Source organism: Polypterus senegalus, chromosome 18 (assembly GCF_016835505.1).
Source record: "Polypterus senegalus isolate Bchr_013 chromosome 18, ASM1683550v1, whole genome shotgun sequence".
In the NCBI taxonomy this organism is placed as follows: Eukaryota; Metazoa; Chordata; class Cladistia; order Polypteriformes; family Polypteridae; genus Polypterus; species Polypterus senegalus.
The window spans coordinates 50,384,113-50,401,879 of NC_053171.1; the positions used below are offsets into that span (position 1 = coordinate 50,384,113).

A 17,767-nucleotide genomic window follows, 5' to 3' on the forward strand; every position below is an offset into this window, starting at 1 on the left:
ACTGCCGCATACTGGATGTTTTTCCCTTTTCACACCATTCTTTGTAAACCCTAGAAATGATTGTGTGTGAAAATCCCAGTAACTGAGCAGATTGTGAAATACTCAGACCGGCCCGTCTGGCACCAACAACCATACCACGCTCAAAATTGCTTAAATCACCTTTCTTTCCCATTCTGACATTCAGTTTGGAGTTCAGGAGATTGTCTTTACCAGGATCACACCCCTAAATGCATTGAAGCAACTGCCATGTGATTGGTTGATTAGATAATTGCATTAATGAGAAATTGAACAGGTGTTCCTAATAATCCTTTAGGTGAGTGTATGTCATTATGTTTACACTCTACATAAAATGTTTTTTAAAAACCCAGTTTTGTGGTCCTGAAGTAGATGGATTCTGTGATGATATGGCATCATGTCTTTTGCTCTGATGTCACTATTAATGGCAAAGCATTTCATCATTCTGACATCTCATTCCACATGAGTTATGTTAAAGAAGACATGCAGATTAAAAATGGAATAAGGAAGCCTTCATTTCATCATGTTTATGTCTATAAAGCACAACTTGTTTGTTCTTTAAGCACAGTTTTTTTTTTTTTGTTTTTTGTGTCAAGTTCTTGTCATTTGTGTTCAGTACCATGAAATTTTAGCTTCCATGCCTTCTCAGAACAGTTGACGGAAAAACAGTTTAAAATTAATAAAAAGTGTACATAGCAAACTTTACCTGATAGAACCTTTACCTGAGTGCCAGTGGGGTGGAGTGAGAAAAGCAACTGTGCAGATGACTGAGCTCATAAATTATCCTGTTTGCTTTTATAAGGCAGCAAGTGTTGTGTATCTCCTAAATTGAAAGCAGTTGGGTGCCACTTTTACCACCCTGTGCAGTGCTTTGCGACCTTGATGTGTGCAGATGCCATTCCATGATGCTATGCTGCTGGTAACCGGTGAGGTAGGACTCCACTGTCACCTGTCGAAGTTTGTGGGAACTGTTCTCAGACATCTTAGAAATGCTGGTGAATCTTTTTGATAAGACACAGAATATGCTGCAACCACTGCCTTTTATCAGTTATGGTTGCTTGAAGAACTTTTGAAGCTGCTCACTCTTTCAGGCCACAGACTTCAAATCTGGCACATAGTCTGTCTGCCCATAAGTCAGGTTTTTGACATATGACTTGTAGCCTTGAAGGGCAGTCTGGGTTCAGTGTGATTGGCAACAAATGGTAAAATTTCACCATATAAAAACTAGATGAGACCATTCATTCCCTCAAAGCTAGTTTGTTTAGTTAATAGCAAAGCTGTCTGAAAAATCTCATTTAGATACTTCTTAAAAGGTGTGAAGGTTTCTGCTTCAACTACATTCTTCAGTAGTTTGTTCCAGATTCCCACAACTCTTTGAATAAAGAAGTGCTTCCTGGCTTCAGTCTTAAATGCACTTCCTCGTAAGTTCTATTGGTGTTCTAGAGAATGTGATGCTATGTATTATGACGAACTGTATTAGGTCTCTATGCAGTCTTCTCCGCATACAACTAAAGAGGTTTAATTTTCTAAGTCTGTCAGAGAAGGATATGTCCTTTAGTCCTATAATGCATTTGGATGCTCTCCTGTGTACAGCTTCGAGTGCTGCTATGTCTTTTTTGTAGCTTGGTGACCAGAACTGCCCCCAGTACTCCAGATGTGATATTACTTGTGTGTTATGTAGTCTAAACCTAATTTCTCCAGATTTATAGTGAATGGTTTTAGAATATTACGCTTATTTAACTTTTTAATCGGTTCTGTACATTGCTTAGATGATGAAAGCCTTGTGTTATCATAAACCCCAAAATCCCTTTCAGGGTCTGCTTCCTGTCAGACAGTGTCAAACATGTTGTATATATAATTGAGGTTTTTTGGTGCATGTGTAACACTGTGCACTTTCTTTACATTAAACTCTATCTTTTGAGTGTTGACACAGTTCTGAAGCATATTTCAGTTTTTATTTTTCCCTTTTTTATCTGCCATCTTTAACCTGTTTACTAACTATACTAGAATCAAAATCATTAGCATAAATCATTAAAGGTAATAGACACAGGACAGGCCCCCGGGGAACACTTATGACCTCAGTCTCCTTTTATCTGTACCCTTAATCTAAAGATGGTTCACCACTAGGAGATGAAGTTTTGTAGGTTACCTCTGGCGCCGGCTGCTTCTATCTTCAAAATTAATCTTTGGTTACTGAGTCAAAGAGTTTTTGAAAACCTAAGTAAATTATGCTCTGTGCTTTGTTTTTGTCGACTATTCCAGTTGTCTGTTTAAAAAAAAAAAAAATCTTAAAGATTTGTTTAGCAGCATCTTCTTCTCGTAAACTCATACCAGCTCTAATTTAGTACATTTATATTATCATCTAGGTAACACTTGTCATGGTGGTGTGATGGTGGAATGGTAGTTAGCATGCTTGTCTTTCAAATAAGATTTTCAGGAACAATTGATGCCCATTACATTAAACTATTTTAATATTTAATCAGGCTTTTCACTTGCTACTTTTGACTTTGCTCAGACTTTCCCAGGCGCTGTCATATTGTCTCCAGAGTTCATTTTTGCTGGGTTTTTTACACTAAAGGAAAAAAGTAATTGTTTTGTACAAATAAGCTTCCCTATACTAGCAGTACTTGGTAAATGAACCAGTTTAAATGTAACAAAGTTTTGGTAATCTGTAATTTGTAATTACTTTTTATGTTTCCACTTTTCCTTTTCTCTCTCAAGCAACCCTGTGTAACTTTCCTTGTATGTATTTAAAACACAAAAATATAATATAATGTTACAGTATAAACTGATAATCATTCAGGTCAAATAAGAGTAATGGATCTTTACCATGGAAATTAAAGGATAGTTTGAACTGGAAGACAGTAGCATCTGTAATAAATTTTATTGATATTAGAATTTTCAGCATTATTTTATAATCATAATACATATTGTTTTTTTTTTCTTTTAGTTTGTTTTAGTCAGTACATCACACTGATGTTATTTAGACATTTTTCTAAATTTTGGTACACCGTATTTTCTCCCTCCAGGGGACATTTTTGCATGACTGTTGGAGGTCAGTAATTTGAACAAGCAACCTTCCAGATCCTTAGCCTCACCACTGGTGAATAAGTTTTAAACTACAAAAAAATTACATGATAATAAATTTTATTACAATGCTCTTTGCAGATAATTTAGAAACCTGTTGGGAATGCAAAAAAGCTTATACTGTACAGAGTGCCCTGACCAAATTTGCTGGGCTGAGTTTTGGAAACTACTGCAGTGGACCATGAAGATCATTACTGGCTGTATTTCAGTCAAGTATAATTTCTTGACCTGTCTCTGAATATTACTTTGGTTATGGCAAGTGTTCCCTTATTAATCAGTGAAGGAGAGTGACTACCGTATTTCCCCAACAATATGCCGCCCCACATTATAGGCCGCCCCATTCTATAAGCTGCAGAAAATACTCATTTATGTTTTAAAACTTTAAGATAAGCGACACCATGTTATTAGCTGCTTCCTTACTGAATTTACCAATCTGAAGTAAAAGCATCTCATTTGGCACGCCCCTGTAGGCCTTTGCAACTCAATAGTGACATTATAGTCAAGCGTGAACAATTAAATCGAAAAAATTTTGCACTTACCAATATCATGCCGCAACGCAAGTCCTGCACTGCAGAATTTAAGTTCCAGGTCATTGCTTTCGCAAAAGAAAGCGGCAATTGTGCAGCCGGATGCAACTTTGATGTAGATGAAAAATAAGTGAGAAACTGGCAGAAAGATGAGGAAGCTTTGCACGCACTTCCACCACGTAGGTGTGCAAGGGAAGCAAATTGGCCAAACTTGGAGAAGCGACTTAAAGAATGGATTCTCGCGCAGTCAGAGAACAATCGGATAGTTTTCAACAATAGCCATCAAAATGAAGGCATGAGGAATGGCGAATGAAATGTTTTTAGATAGGCCGTCCCATTTAAGCAAGCCGCACCGAATACGCAAGTTTGTAAAATTAATCTATAAGCCGTGGCCTATTGTTGGGGAAATACGGTAATGTTTTAGTTCACAGAGCTTAACTCATAAAGCCTAACTTTTCTCTGAATCTTGCAATTTATTAGGTTCCTGTGCTGAATGTAGTGGTAACAGTGTTGTCATATGTACAGACTTCAGTAAATTTATAACTGCATGTGCAACATGTTGCATCTCTCCTTACCCCTGTTTACATATCAATGGTGAGTTGTGTTACTGGTTGTATTAGATTTGATCTTTGCCATGTAACTGAAACAAAAAGAAAAAGATGTAGCTAGTTAAAAGTATCCAAATGATTAAACAACTAAAACCAATGACACCCCATAACTGGAAGCTGCGTAAAATACGCCAGATTTGCCAACTGCAGTTCCTGATCTTATTGCTGGATCATATCAGTTTACATTATTGAATATCAATAGTCATGTCAAATGTAGTGACTGAATGCTGGGCTTGCAGTCCTGTCCTGCTCACCGCTTTTTGTTAAGGCCAATAACATGCTGCACAGAAGGTTAACATGGTTAGTTAATTTTTTCTTTTTCCATTGTCATGGTAAGTAAAACATGAGACCTTGTGCAGATGAGCTTCTCTTCTGTTTGTGAGGTCCAAGACACTCGTGTTCCTTATCGTTGTTGCATTATATACATATTACTTCTGAATTAGCATTCATTCGTTGTCCGCTGTTATGCATACAGAGTCTGACTCAACAACTAAAGACAAAGTCTAACCTGTTTGAAGGGTGAGTCTCTGGATATGTCACTTTACATGACTGACTTCACGGGAGTGTGCTGACTCTCTCTGACTCTAAGATTATCTCAATGAAGTCTACGACTGAAAATTCCTGGAAAAGTAGCATAAGGTAACATAGCTTTTACATGCAATATAGTATGATACAGCTGCTTTAAAAACTAATGAATGGATTGTTAAAAGGCTAGTCCAGCTTACTGTTACTGTGCTGATAGTTTTAAAATATTGGGCTCTAAATCTGTGAAATTTCTTGATCAGGTTGTGTGCTGTTTAGCTGTTCTTTGTTGTTTACCAGTTTTGAATATTATTGTGAAACTTTTGGTATATTGAATTTGACTGTAATTGGATGTATTTTTATACTCATTGTTTGAATTTAGAATTTAATTTCCTCATTACTTGTATTCACAAATATGTGAAAAGGGCTGCGCTAACATTGTACTTTCATATTTCTTACAAGAATTTCCGTAGTAGAATCCATATACTAAAATAGGATTATTTAGTATTCAACAGATGAGTGCATTAATGAAGATGCACTGTTAATGTTTTTTGCTCATTGATGATCTATTGATTAGTGCTAAATTTGTTGTTAGGATTGAAAAAGGCATGTTATCATCCAAAGTTCCAGTTTCCCGCACCTTGAAAGAGAAATTATCCAGAATGGCTCCTGATAATGGTAAGCAGTGTTTAGCGTTTTTTTTTTTTTTTGTTAGTTTTCTGCCTTTCCAGATGAGACCTCAAAATGGAGTTTAATAAGTTCAAATAAAATTTGATTTGAAAAGTTAAAATTGTACATGGTGGAAATTGTAGTGAAATGCTTCATGACTTACGTTCAAGGAACATAGTAATATGCTTAAATATATAAACATCTGGCTAGAATAAGAGAGGTGCTGTTGTCGATCACAGCCTTTTAAGTAGTAGTAAGATAGTCAGATCTGCTCGGTTGTACAGCAGGTTTTCATTTAAAGGCACTTTTATTCACATTGAACAGATACAGCTTGTTCTTTGCATCATATGTCTTATGTTAATTGCAAACACTTGTTTTTTGTATATTTAGCACAGTCCAGATTGCAGTCTTACCAGTTTTGCTTTTCTTTGATGCATGTTTTTGATGGTGCTTTTTAGAATTAAAATATAAACATTTTTAATAACAAATTTAAACAAGCTGTCATCTACTTTTTTAGGTCCTGCCACAGGAGGGAATAAAGAAGAACATATTATTGGCAAAATTTCAGCAGTTGGCCCAAAACGTCCAGCACATTCAACACAGGTTTCAAGCACTTATCACAGGTTAGTATCAGATTTTATGTTAATTTTGAAGCATAAAGTGAACCTGAAATACAGTATTGACCTAACAATGTGAATGTACTGAAAAAAAGTTTGAAGTCATTATAGAAAATCAAGTATAAAACATTTAAGGAAAACCCCTTCTTATACCAATAGCTAATTCAACTCAAGTGCTCCTACAGTATATTTCATCTGCAGATGTCTATTGTTGTTAGTAAATTTCCATGTGGCCTATACATACGAGAATGTCTTATCTCAACTCCTAGGCACATCCTTAGACTATATGTTTAAATGCTTTTCTGATTTTCAGAGTGTAATATGAATTGATATGTCAGAAATGAAGAAGTATTTAATATTTTGCCATCATTACTATTTTAATCTTTTCTTATGATTTTGCTATAGTAAATTACAAGAGCTCTGGAGGAAATGTCCCCATTAGTGATGAGTGAACCCCACAGGGTTCTAAATCGGGGAAGTGTTCTGAAACTTTGCCAAACTTGGAGAAAGTACTATGGTCAACTGGTGGTGGGAACTGCGAACCTGTCCTGTCTAGTACAGAGGGAGCACTTTGTGATGTGAGCTAAATAGTGAGCTCCTTCCATCTGCCATGCAGAGCCTGTCTCTGACCACTGTGAGCATTGCGTTTTAACTAGTGACATCAACTGATCTTTCACTGTGTCAGCTCCCACCTTCACTGTGCAGCATCACCTCTGCACTCCACCCGACCATAGTGTAAAGCCCAGCCTTATTGCCAATTGAATTGCTGTGGATTCACCTCACAAAGAATCTCAGTTCAAAGATTTGCAATGTTTTGAACTGTTGGCGTTAAGCAGTGAACCCATGTTCTCTGGCTTAGAGGCAAATACTTTGCAGCATGAGCTAAATGGCATCCTTCCTCGCTTAGCTGTACAGTACCCGTCTTGACCACTGTGAGCTATATGCTTCCCTGGTGACTTTAGACAATCTTTCCATATACCAGCTCCCACCTTCTCTGGGCAGCATCACCACTACAACAAAAATCCATTTTATCCAACATTTCAGATATCCAAAGTAGCATCTGTGCACATTATCTTGGATAATCAGGGTTCTGCAGTATATTCAAATTGGTTTTTTTGAAACCTCTGTGAATTTGTATTGCTTTCATCCTCAATAATGAACATATTTTGCATCTCTTTTTATACTCATTGAGTAGTTAGTGGGTTACTGTTGTACATCACAGTAATCACTTTCTGCAAGTGGGGTCAGAATCTCTAGTTTACTTGTTTGTTACAGATACTTATTATTGGTGGAAATGAATTAAAACCCATTATTTGTAAACTCCAACGAACATTTACTTTTCCTCCCTTTTTTGTTTATTTTCCATCAACCAGGAAATTGCATTTTTTTTTAAATTTAGGAATATAGTAAGACCTTGTTTGATGCACAGAGCTGAACAAAAGGGTATCACTATTTATTTTGCTGCTTTCCTTTAACTTTAATTTTGTTTGTATTTTTGTTTTCTCTCTGACAAATGTCAGTATTGATAACATTTAAGGAGTTAAATCTAAATTAAAAGGAGAAAAGTATAGAAAATTCAAAAATAAGAAAAAAGTATGTATGGATTTTTTAAACATCTCATTGTTTTCTGAATACAGAACAACAGTAGCGGAAAAAAATTACATCGAATGTCAGTCAGTCATTTTCCAAACTGCTATATCCTAACAGGATCACAGGGGTCTGCTGGAGCCAATCCTAGCCAACACAGAGTACAAAGCAGGAAAAAATCCCGGACAGGGTGCCAGCCCACTGCAGGACACACCCACACACCAAGCACACTAGGAACAATTTAGGATCGCCAGTGCACCTAACCTGTGTGTCTTTGGACTGTGGGAGGAAACCCATGCAGACGCAGGGAGAACATGCAAACTCCACACAGGGAAGACCCGGGAAGCAAACCCAGATCTCCATACTGCGAGGCAGCGGTGCTACCACTGTGCCACCGTGCTGCCCTACATCAGTTGTGTTCTGTCATTTAATTTTTCTTGGTTTAAAATTATAAGCATAAGTGATATATACTCAGCAAGAAAAGAAACATTCCTTTTTCCAGGACTGTGTATTTCAACAATAATGTTTTAAAAATCCAAATAACTTTACAGATCTTCATTGTAAAGAGTTTAAACAATGTTTTCCATGCATGTTCAATTAACCATAATCAATTAATTAACATGCACCTGTGGAATGGTCGTTAAGACCTTAACAGCTTACAGAAAGTAGGCATTTAAGGTCACAGTTCTAAAAACACAGGACACTAAAGAGACTTGTCTACCGACTGTGAAAAACACCCAAAGAAAGATGCCCAGGGTCCCTGCTCATCGGCATGAACGTGCATTAGGCATGCTGCAGGGAGGCATGAGGACTGCTGATGTGGCTAGGGCAATAAATCGCCATGTCCGCACTGTGAGACGCCTAAGAGAGCGCTACAGGGAGACAGGAAGGACAGCTGATCATCCTCGCAGTGGAAGAGCCCGGATCTCAATCCCATTGAGCACGTCTGGGACCTGTTGGATCGCAGGGTGAGGGCTAGGGCCATTACCCCCAGAAATGTCCAGGAACTTGCAGGTGCCTTGGTGGAAGAGTGGGGTAACATCTCACAGCAAGAATTGACAAATCTGGTCCAGTCCATGAGGAGGAGATGCACTGCAGTACTTCAAGCAGCTGGTGGCCACACCAGATACTGACTGGTACTTTTGATTTTGAGCCTCCCTTCATTCAGGGACACATTGTGAAACATTTTTAGTTTATGTCTTATGGTGTTGACTCTTAGTGTTCATACAAATATTTACACATTAAGTTTACTGAAAGTAAAAACAGTTGAAAGTCAGAGGACGTTTCTTTTTTTGCTGAGTATAGTATTAAAGATAAACTAGTTTGTAATTGAAAAGGTGTTTCTGTTTCAATTTTTTTATTTATGACAATAACACACTTAATAACAAAAGGGTTCTATTATCATATTAAATTGTACTTTGAACATTTTGTTTTCAACAAATAATGTATGCTCTTTTGCAGGAGAAAGCTGGGAAATCCCATCAAAGAGTAAGTCATTTATGTACCTCGATTACTGTTTATGTATGTGTTTGTACAGGCAGTTTGGCAGATGTTTGTTAGGCTAAAGTCACACTGATAATACTGGAACCATTGTCAGATAATTTTGGTTTATGATCTGTTGGATAAGAAATGGCTATAAAGAAGTGCCACTACTTAGCAGCAGTTTTCATGTATTCTGTCTCCTTCAAATATGGTTCTTGCAGTATCAGAAACTTCCATCATGGGGTAGAAGAATATTTCCTAAGTCATCACATCATCTTTATCAGTATATGTTTAGAATAGCCTTGTGCAGTCAGGCTCATTCCTTGGTCCACCTGTCAGCATAAACTAGTGATGCTCCGATCAATTGGCCAGTGATCTAAATCAGCAGATTTTGCACTACAAAAAAAACTCAATTGGTGATCGGCCAATCACAAAAAATGATTTTTTCAGCATCTGCTTTTTTAAAGCTTTATGGTAATTTAGTTGTAGCACACCTTTACGCAAGATATTACGTCTTTTTTTTTTTTTGTTGTTGTGAATTTGAAAGAAACTGGAGTGAGAAACCTTTCTACAGTATTTTGTCATTTAATTATAACAAACACTGTTTGTCTGAGTTTGGGCAGTGAGCAAACGTGTGTTAAGTACAAGAGCTTATATTTTCAATTAGAAAAAGTAGAGATAAAGAAGAATTTGAAGATGCTGCATAGTAAGCAATATATTTGTTAGCCTAACAACAAAATGTGTCTGTTGTGCTTAACAAGTTTATAAGTAAACTAGCAAAATACCCGCGCTTCGCAGCGGCGAAGTACTGCATTAAAATTTTTATTAAGAAGAAAATTAAACCTTTTAAAACTGTGGGACAATATACCAATAATTATTTGTTTTGGATCTCTTTGTATACCACATTTTGAGTTCGGCCCTCCTGTTGTAATATGACCAAGCTGTGTGCTGAGCTTACTCTTGAACATTCAACGTACAGTTGGATGTGAACAGTAATCTTGTTTCAAATCTCACAGCTTGGATTGCTGCTGTCATAATCGGTTTGAGTTTCATGGTTTGTTTCAATTACGACAGTATTTGTAGGACTTGTGTTGAAGAGACATTCGGCATCTGTCAAGCGTTGTAAGTATACAACCAGTTTCATTGATAACTTCACATCCAGCTTTTGAGAGTTTAAACATTCATAAACATCAAAGTGTCCACTACTGAAATCGTAACCTGTGAATCTAAGATGTTTAAGAGGCATTGGCGGTTGTCGAAACGTATAAAATATTTGGCCATTTCGGTACACTTGAAAGAGACAACCGAAAAATTCAGCGGCAGTCATCAACTCACATGCAGATGCATAGGTGAAGGGCTTAAGCATTTCACTCTTCTAGTGCTCCTGTGTAGTATAATTATCTCCTGTAACGTCATCAGTCCACACCTTGAACATGTCCCAGTCATTTAATACATAAGACACAATGTTCCTCCAGATATCAAGAGTGAGCCTGATATGGCCGTGCAATATGTAACAAAGAGAATGGAAAAGGTAGGTGGTATCTCCGAGCATGGAAACCACTCGGTAAGTGACAGTTCTTTGATCGATAGAATTTCTTGAAGATGGGCCCATAAGCAACAAAGACTGTTGAAAAGTTCAATATGGTGGCCGACAGTGGCATCATACCACCGAAATAAGTACGTACATTGGTTTTGGTTAGTGCAGGGAAGCCGCCTACCAAATTTCGAGAAGATGGGGCCATAAATAAGAAAGTTCAACATGGCGGCCGTTGTTGACCGTTATGACCATTACGCGTAGAATTTCGAAATGAAACCTGCTTAACTTTTGTAAGTAAGCTGTAAGGAATGAGCCTTGCAAATTTCAGCCTTCTACCTACACGGGAAGTTGGAGAATTAGTGATGTTGGAAAATTCAATATGGCGGCTGACAGTGGCGTCATACCACCGAAATAAGTACGTACATTGGTTTCGGTTAGCTAAGGGAAGCCACCTACCAAATTTCGTGAAGATGGGGCCGTAAATAAGAAAGTTCAACATGGTGGACGTTGTTGACCGTTATGACCGTTACACGTAGAATTTCGAAATGAAACCTGCTTAACTTTTGTAAGTAAGCTGTAGGGAATGAGCCTTGCAAATTTCAGCCTTCTACCTATACGGGAAGTTGGAGAATTAGTGATGTTGGAAAATTCAATATGGCGGCTGACAATGGCGTCATACCACCGAAATAATTACGTACATCGGTTTTGGCTAGCGCCGGGAGGCCACCTACCAAATTTCGTGAAGATGGGGTCAGCCTTCTACCTACACGGGAAGTTTGAAAATTGGTGATGTTGGAAAATTCAATATGGCGGCCGACACTGGCTTCATATCAACGAAATAAGTACGTACATCGGTTTAGGTTTGCGCAGGGAAGCCGCCTACCAAATTTCGTGAAGATGGGGCCATAAATAAGAAAGTTCAACATGGTGGACGTTGTCGACCGTTATGACCGTTACGCGTAGAATTTCGAAATGAAACCTGCTTAACTTTTGTAAGTAAGCTGTAAGGAATGAGCCTACCAAATTTCAGCCTTCTACCTACACGGGAAGTTGGAGAATTAGTGATGTTGGAAAATTCAATATGGCGGCTGACAGTGGCATCATACCACCGAAATAAGTACGTACATTGGTTTCGGTTAGCTAAGGGAAGCCACCTACCAAATTTCGTGAAGATGGGGCCGTAAATAAGAAAGTTCAACATGGTGGACGTTGTTGACCGTTATGACCGTTACGTGTAGAATTTCGAAATGAAACCTGCTTAACTTTTGTAAGTAAGCTGTAAGGAATGAGCCTGCCAAATTTCAGCCTTCTACCTACACGGGAAGTTGGAGAATTAGTGATGAGTGAGTGAGTGAGTGAGGGCTTTGCCTTTTATTAGTATAGATCAGTCTTCTATCTTATTGATAAAAATTAACGTGTGAAAGAATTGCGGATTTGTGCTGTGTTTATTATTTGCTTGCGTGTGTCATATTAGTATGTTGTTTGGTAAGGACTAAGTAATGCATATATAATTACATCTAAAGAGTTAGGAATGTCTAGCTGGTACACTGTTGTTTGAAAATATTAATAAAACTGTAAAAATAGAAAATGTATATTTTAACAGCAGGAAAAGCAGTGGTACAATTAAACGATTAAAAATTATTAAAATCTATAAGTGCATGTATTTTTGCTTTCAAGCAGCGTTTAACTGCCTATCTCAATGAATTGTATCAATGTGTGAGAATATATATATATTTGTTAGACAAATGGTAAATTTGAATTGTTTCAGATAAGTGCATTACAGATGAAATGAAACAATATGACAGTTTGTAATTATGAGAAGCATTTTATTTTCCCAGATCTATAGCTGAAGTAGAACTTCTAAGACTCAAGACAGAAAATCAAAAGCTAAATAATGATCTTTCTGAGGCAAAGGTAGAGCAAGTTGTTAAAGCAAAATTATTTCTTCCAGTTACTATATTTAATACAACTACTGTATGTGTTTTTTTTTTTTTGTTTTGTTTTTTTTTCTCCTCTCCACTAGGAAAATATTAATCAATTATCAGACAGAAATTCCCAACTGGTGTGTGATATTGAAAAGCTTCAGATGAATCTTGAAACCAGCATGATCTTTTTGGGAAAAAATAATATAGACCCAGGTAAGCACTATTACAAATTGATGATATGTGTAGTTTATGACATCCCTTGGTAAGCCATTTTCTTCAATCACTTTTGTGTTTTTAAAAAAATAAAAGCATTCTGTAATCTTGTTTGTTTTGCTCAATTTATTGGTGATATTACTCCAAAGCAGAGCAATAAATGTCATTTTAGTTTCTTAACTGTGTTTTTTATAAATGGGTGATTTAAATATTTATACTTGGATCTAATAAACCTGTTAACTTTAAAAGGACACTTTGTAGTAAATAATCGATTACATTAAATGCTTAAATGCAAAGTTATATTTTGTTATTTTTAAATTTAATTCCCACTTTAGTCTGCTTTAAAATGTACAAATATTTAGGAAGTTAATTAACTTAAAGTATATTAAAACATTCAAAACACTGAATCTGCAAATCTCTGAACAATTTTATAATTGAAGACAAATTTTCTTGTACATGTACAGTAGAATTTGTATTACAGTTCATTGACTGTTTATACATTGTGACCCTTGTAGCCTACCAAACATTAGATAGAGTAATGCCCAAAAACACTTATACTCAAATAAAGGGTTTTTATTGAGCCCCAACATCATCTTCACAATTCTTCTTCCTCCAACAATAGGATGTGTGATCGCTGTTTTCCAGACACGGCACTTAGAGAGCACTTTTAGCAGGCAGGAGACGTGTCAGGGTCCATCTGCCAGGGTGCTTGTTGGCAAGTGACTCTCACTGAGCCGAGCGATAGTGGGCATATGAGTTACCTCTGACCCCAGGTCAGTGGAGTGAGGCAGAAAGAGGACCCCCTGTATGAGCAGGCAAATAAAGCAGCTGGTGTGCAATTTTAACTTCGCAACTTTTCTCTAGCATTGCACCAGGACTGCCATAAACCCCCTTTTCTCCCTCTCCCCTGCATATGTCAGTATGAATAAGTAAAAAAAAAAAAAAAAACCTGTGCTGTGTATTGCGTGGCATATTGTTGTGAACTGCATAATATGAAATATTAAACCTTTAAATAAAAATTTTATTTCATAAATTGTTTTAAAGATAGTTTATAAATATGGAACTGGATGTGTATGTAATTCTTTAGTAATATTAAAAAAAAAAAAACCCTTAGTCATTTGCCTCGTTGCAAGCCCTGGATGCAACAATATTTTAATTTTTTTTTTATCAAATTAAATAGGCCATATTAATCACAAAAATTAACCTGTTGCCTTTCCCAGGCTTAATATATACTGTAGAAGCAAAGGTTTGTGATAAGATGTGCATATTTATAGATAGAAATTCAATGAATCACGTATTATAAAATAGTCTTATTCCTCAGCTTTCAACAACTATTCAGGTATCATCGTCAGAGTAAAATGATTAGACATACTGTACATGAATCAAAAACAATATATTCAAATACTAAAAAAAAACTTCGACTAACACCATCTGAACTGCACTTTACTAATCCACCCCTTCATTTGCTGTATATTGCATTTGATGTACAGTATAGTATGTTTCACAATAGATATAAAATATTGTTTGTTTAATTTCATGTAGTCTGCAACTCTGTTTTTCATGATTTGAATTTATTTTGTGAATTTAGCAATATTTAGACCTGAAAACAGTAATCAAGTTAATACCCCCCTAAAAATTAGTTTTTACAGGAAAGACTCTGGAATCTGTAAAAGACCACGAAGAAACTAGAAAAAAGACAATGGTAAGCAAATATTTTATTAATTATTACAGTTTTTATAAATTCCAGCAACTGAATGAAAGGAATGGTGTTTTTATTTTTTTTTATTTATTTTAATTATCACATGCTGTCTTTATTAGCTGTGCTACCTATTCATGATTTTAATTTATTACTTTAATCTTTGACTCTCATTAGTAAATTCATCTCTGTCCTGTTTTTCTTAATTGCTGTTTCCCCATCATTCCTGTCTGGGTAAAATCAAGTCTAGAGATTTCTACACCTTTTGTTAGGCTGTAACACCAAGCTTTATTCTAGAAACTCAAAATAACAGCATCACTCAATTTTCATAAGTTGTATTTAACTCCTCATTATTGATGCCCCATGGGGATTGCCTCTAGTCCTTTCTGTTTTACTTGTACATTTAATATTCATAGTACCTTTAATTCACATGTCATGGTCTTGTCCTACTACTTATTCCTATTTCTCAGCTGTATGTTATTTGCTTTCAATGACTCTTAAAGTGTAGTTGTCCACTATCACAATATAGCTTTGATTTATTATGCACAAAATAATTTAGGTTGACATCTTTTTCAAAGAAGGTTTAATACTAAGAACCATACCAGCTTATGTTATTGGTTTCTATGTTAAAATACAGTTAACTGGTTAATTCCAGAGTTTGGCCAATCTCAGTCTATAATCTCATTCATTTGAAGACATCAGTAGTTTGCATTTTAAAGCATATTTAAAAACATAGCTTGCATGTGAGAGAGCACCTTATTCAATTAAGATTTTGCTAGGTACTTCTATGGCTTATAGTTAGTAGACCTGGGGCCTCATGCATAACGGCGTGCGTAGAATTCACACTATAACATGACGTAAGCACAAAAGCTTAAATGTAGTTACGCACAAAAAAATCCAGATGCATAAATATGTTAGTTTGCCAACTTCCACGTTCTTCCACTTCATAAATGCCGGTCAGCGTGGAAATTAACGCATGTGCACATGCCTGCTGCCCCACCCCAACTCTTCCCAGAATTACGCCTCTTTGAATTTGTAAATCAATATTAATAACCCTTAAGCTCAGTGTTCTGTGAAAAGGCAATGGCAAAAGTACGAGGGAAAACAGAAGAATTTCACCGAATACCAAGTGGAGGCAAAGAAAAACGTACTATTTGTTTGTTTAAACAGTGGTATAAACAACAAAAGGAAGTTGGTCGAGTGACCTAGCATGTCGGAGAAATTCGAAAGCTCAAGTTTATAAAGTCACAGAGTGCCTGAAATAAAAAAGAAGTTGTCACATATCAAAGTTGCTGTAAAGAGGCGAGTTGTAGCCCACCGTCCCAGTGTCATATGAAAGCTTAATAGGGTACAGAGAAAAAAAAAGGCACAGTGTGAAAAAAGCATGAAATGGCAACTTTAATCTCGAAATGTCCACTTTAATCACATAGTTTATTTTGTCAATAAAGTTGAAAATCATAAACTTCATCTTAAAATCGTTTAATTCACTAGGTTCTCAAATCCCATCGTAACTAAAGTAGCACATTGGATGCTTTGCTTTGTATTTGATCTTCTATGTGCGTGAATCACTACGTGCTTCTGGGCTTTCTCTTCCTCTGACAGGACACAGAATCCATTACATTCATAATATTACAGCTCTCTGACTATTTAAAATACTGAGATGTATACAGTGCATCCGGAAAGTATTCACAGCGCATCACTTTTTCCACATTTTGTTATGTTACAGCATTATTCCAAAATGGATTAAATTCATTTTTTCCTTAGAATTCTACACACAACTCCCCATAATGACAACATGAAAAAAATTTACTTGAGATTTTTAGCAAATTTATTAAAAATAAACAAATTGAGAAATCACATGTACATAAGTATTCACAGCCTTTGCCATGAAGCTCAAAATTGAGCTCAGGTGCATCCTGTTTCCCCTGATCATCCTTAAGATGTTTCTGCAGCTTAATTGGAGTCCACCTGTGGTAAATTCAGTTGATTGGACATGATTTGGAAAGGCACACACCTGTCTATATAAGGTCCCACGGTTGACAGTTCATGTCAGAGCAAAAACCAAGCATGAAGTCAAAGGAATTGTCTGTAGACCTCCGAGACAGGATTGTCTCGAGGCACAAATCTGGGGAAGGTTACAGAAAAATTTCTACTGCTTTGAAGGTCCCATTGAGCAAAGTGGCCTCCATCATCCATAAGTGGAAGAAGTTCGAAACCACCAGGGGCATCATGCATAATGGCGTGCGTAGAATTCGCACTATAACATGACGTAAGCACAAAAGCCAAAATGTTCTTACGTACAGAAAAATCCAGATGCAGGAATCTGTGCGTACTGCAACTTCCGCGTTCTTCCGCTTCATAAATCCCGGTCAGCTTGAAAAATAACGCTTGCGCACGCGCCTTCTGTCCCACCCCAACTCTCCCAGAATTACGCCTCTTTGAATATGCAAATCAATATAAATCGCCCTTAAGCCTTAATCAGCCTTCTGTGAAAAGACAATGGGAAAAGCACGGGGGAAAATTATAAGAATTTCAGCGAATACCAAGTGGAGGCAATGGAAAAACATACTATTTGTTTATTTAAACTGTGGTATAATCAACAAAAGGAAGTTGAGCGAGTGACATAGCGTGTTGGAGAAACTTGAAAGCTCAAGTTCACAAAGTCGCACAGTGCCGGAAATAAAAAAGAAGTTGTCAGATATCAAAGTCACCGTGAAAAGGCGAGTCGTAGCCCACCGTCTAAGTGTCATATGAAAGCTTATTAGGGTACAGAGAAAAAAAAGGCACACAGTGGGGGAAAAAGCATGAAATGTCAACTTCAGTCTTTCCACTTTAATCTTTCCACTCAAATTTCCACTTTAATCATGTTGTTTATTTTGTCATTAAAGCTGAACATCATAAACTTCATCTTAAAATCGTTTAATTAACCAGTTTCTCAAATCACATCGTAATTAAAGTAGCATGTTTAATGCTTTGTTGTGTATGTGATCTTCTATGTGCTCTATGCATGTGAATCACTACTTGCTTCTTAAAATGGCTCTCTTCTTCCGACTGGACACAGAATCCATTACATTCGTGATATTACAGCTCTCTGAATAACTAAAATACTGAGATACTGTATATATGTGATATCATTTTCATGATGATAGGAGTTAAAGCATGTTATTAAACATGAGTTTCACGGCGCAGTGATTGTGTGCGACCTTCGATGAAATTATTTATTGCAGCAGTACTCGTGGGCGGCTCTAGGCTTGTGGCAGCCCTGGGCAGAGAAAGAATCGG

The 17,767-nt window shown here is 36.7% G+C and overlaps 1 protein-coding gene across 3 annotated transcripts in view; it reads left to right on the forward strand.

Annotated features, from left to right (window-relative positions):
- LOC120518454 overlaps positions 1-17,767 on the forward strand; it is a 29,536-nt gene that overhangs the window by 2,166 nt on the left and 9,603 nt on the right. For 2 of the 3 annotated variants that reach the window (XM_039741248.1, XM_039741246.1), the window contains exons 2-8: positions 4,713-4,876; positions 5,355-5,437; positions 5,946-6,051; positions 9,094-9,120; positions 12,490-12,565; positions 12,675-12,789; positions 14,430-14,491. In XM_039741248.1, coding sequence (XP_039597182.1) covers positions 4,836-4,876; positions 5,355-5,437; positions 5,946-6,051; positions 9,094-9,120; positions 12,490-12,565; positions 12,675-12,789; positions 14,430-14,491 — 510 coding nt within the window. In that variant the 5' untranslated portion in view covers positions 4,713-4,835. The remainder of the gene's footprint in view (positions 1-4,712; positions 4,877-5,354; positions 5,438-5,945; positions 6,052-9,093; positions 9,121-12,489; positions 12,566-12,674; positions 12,790-14,429; positions 14,492-17,767) is intronic. The other variant, XM_039741247.1, reaches the window with a different exon arrangement.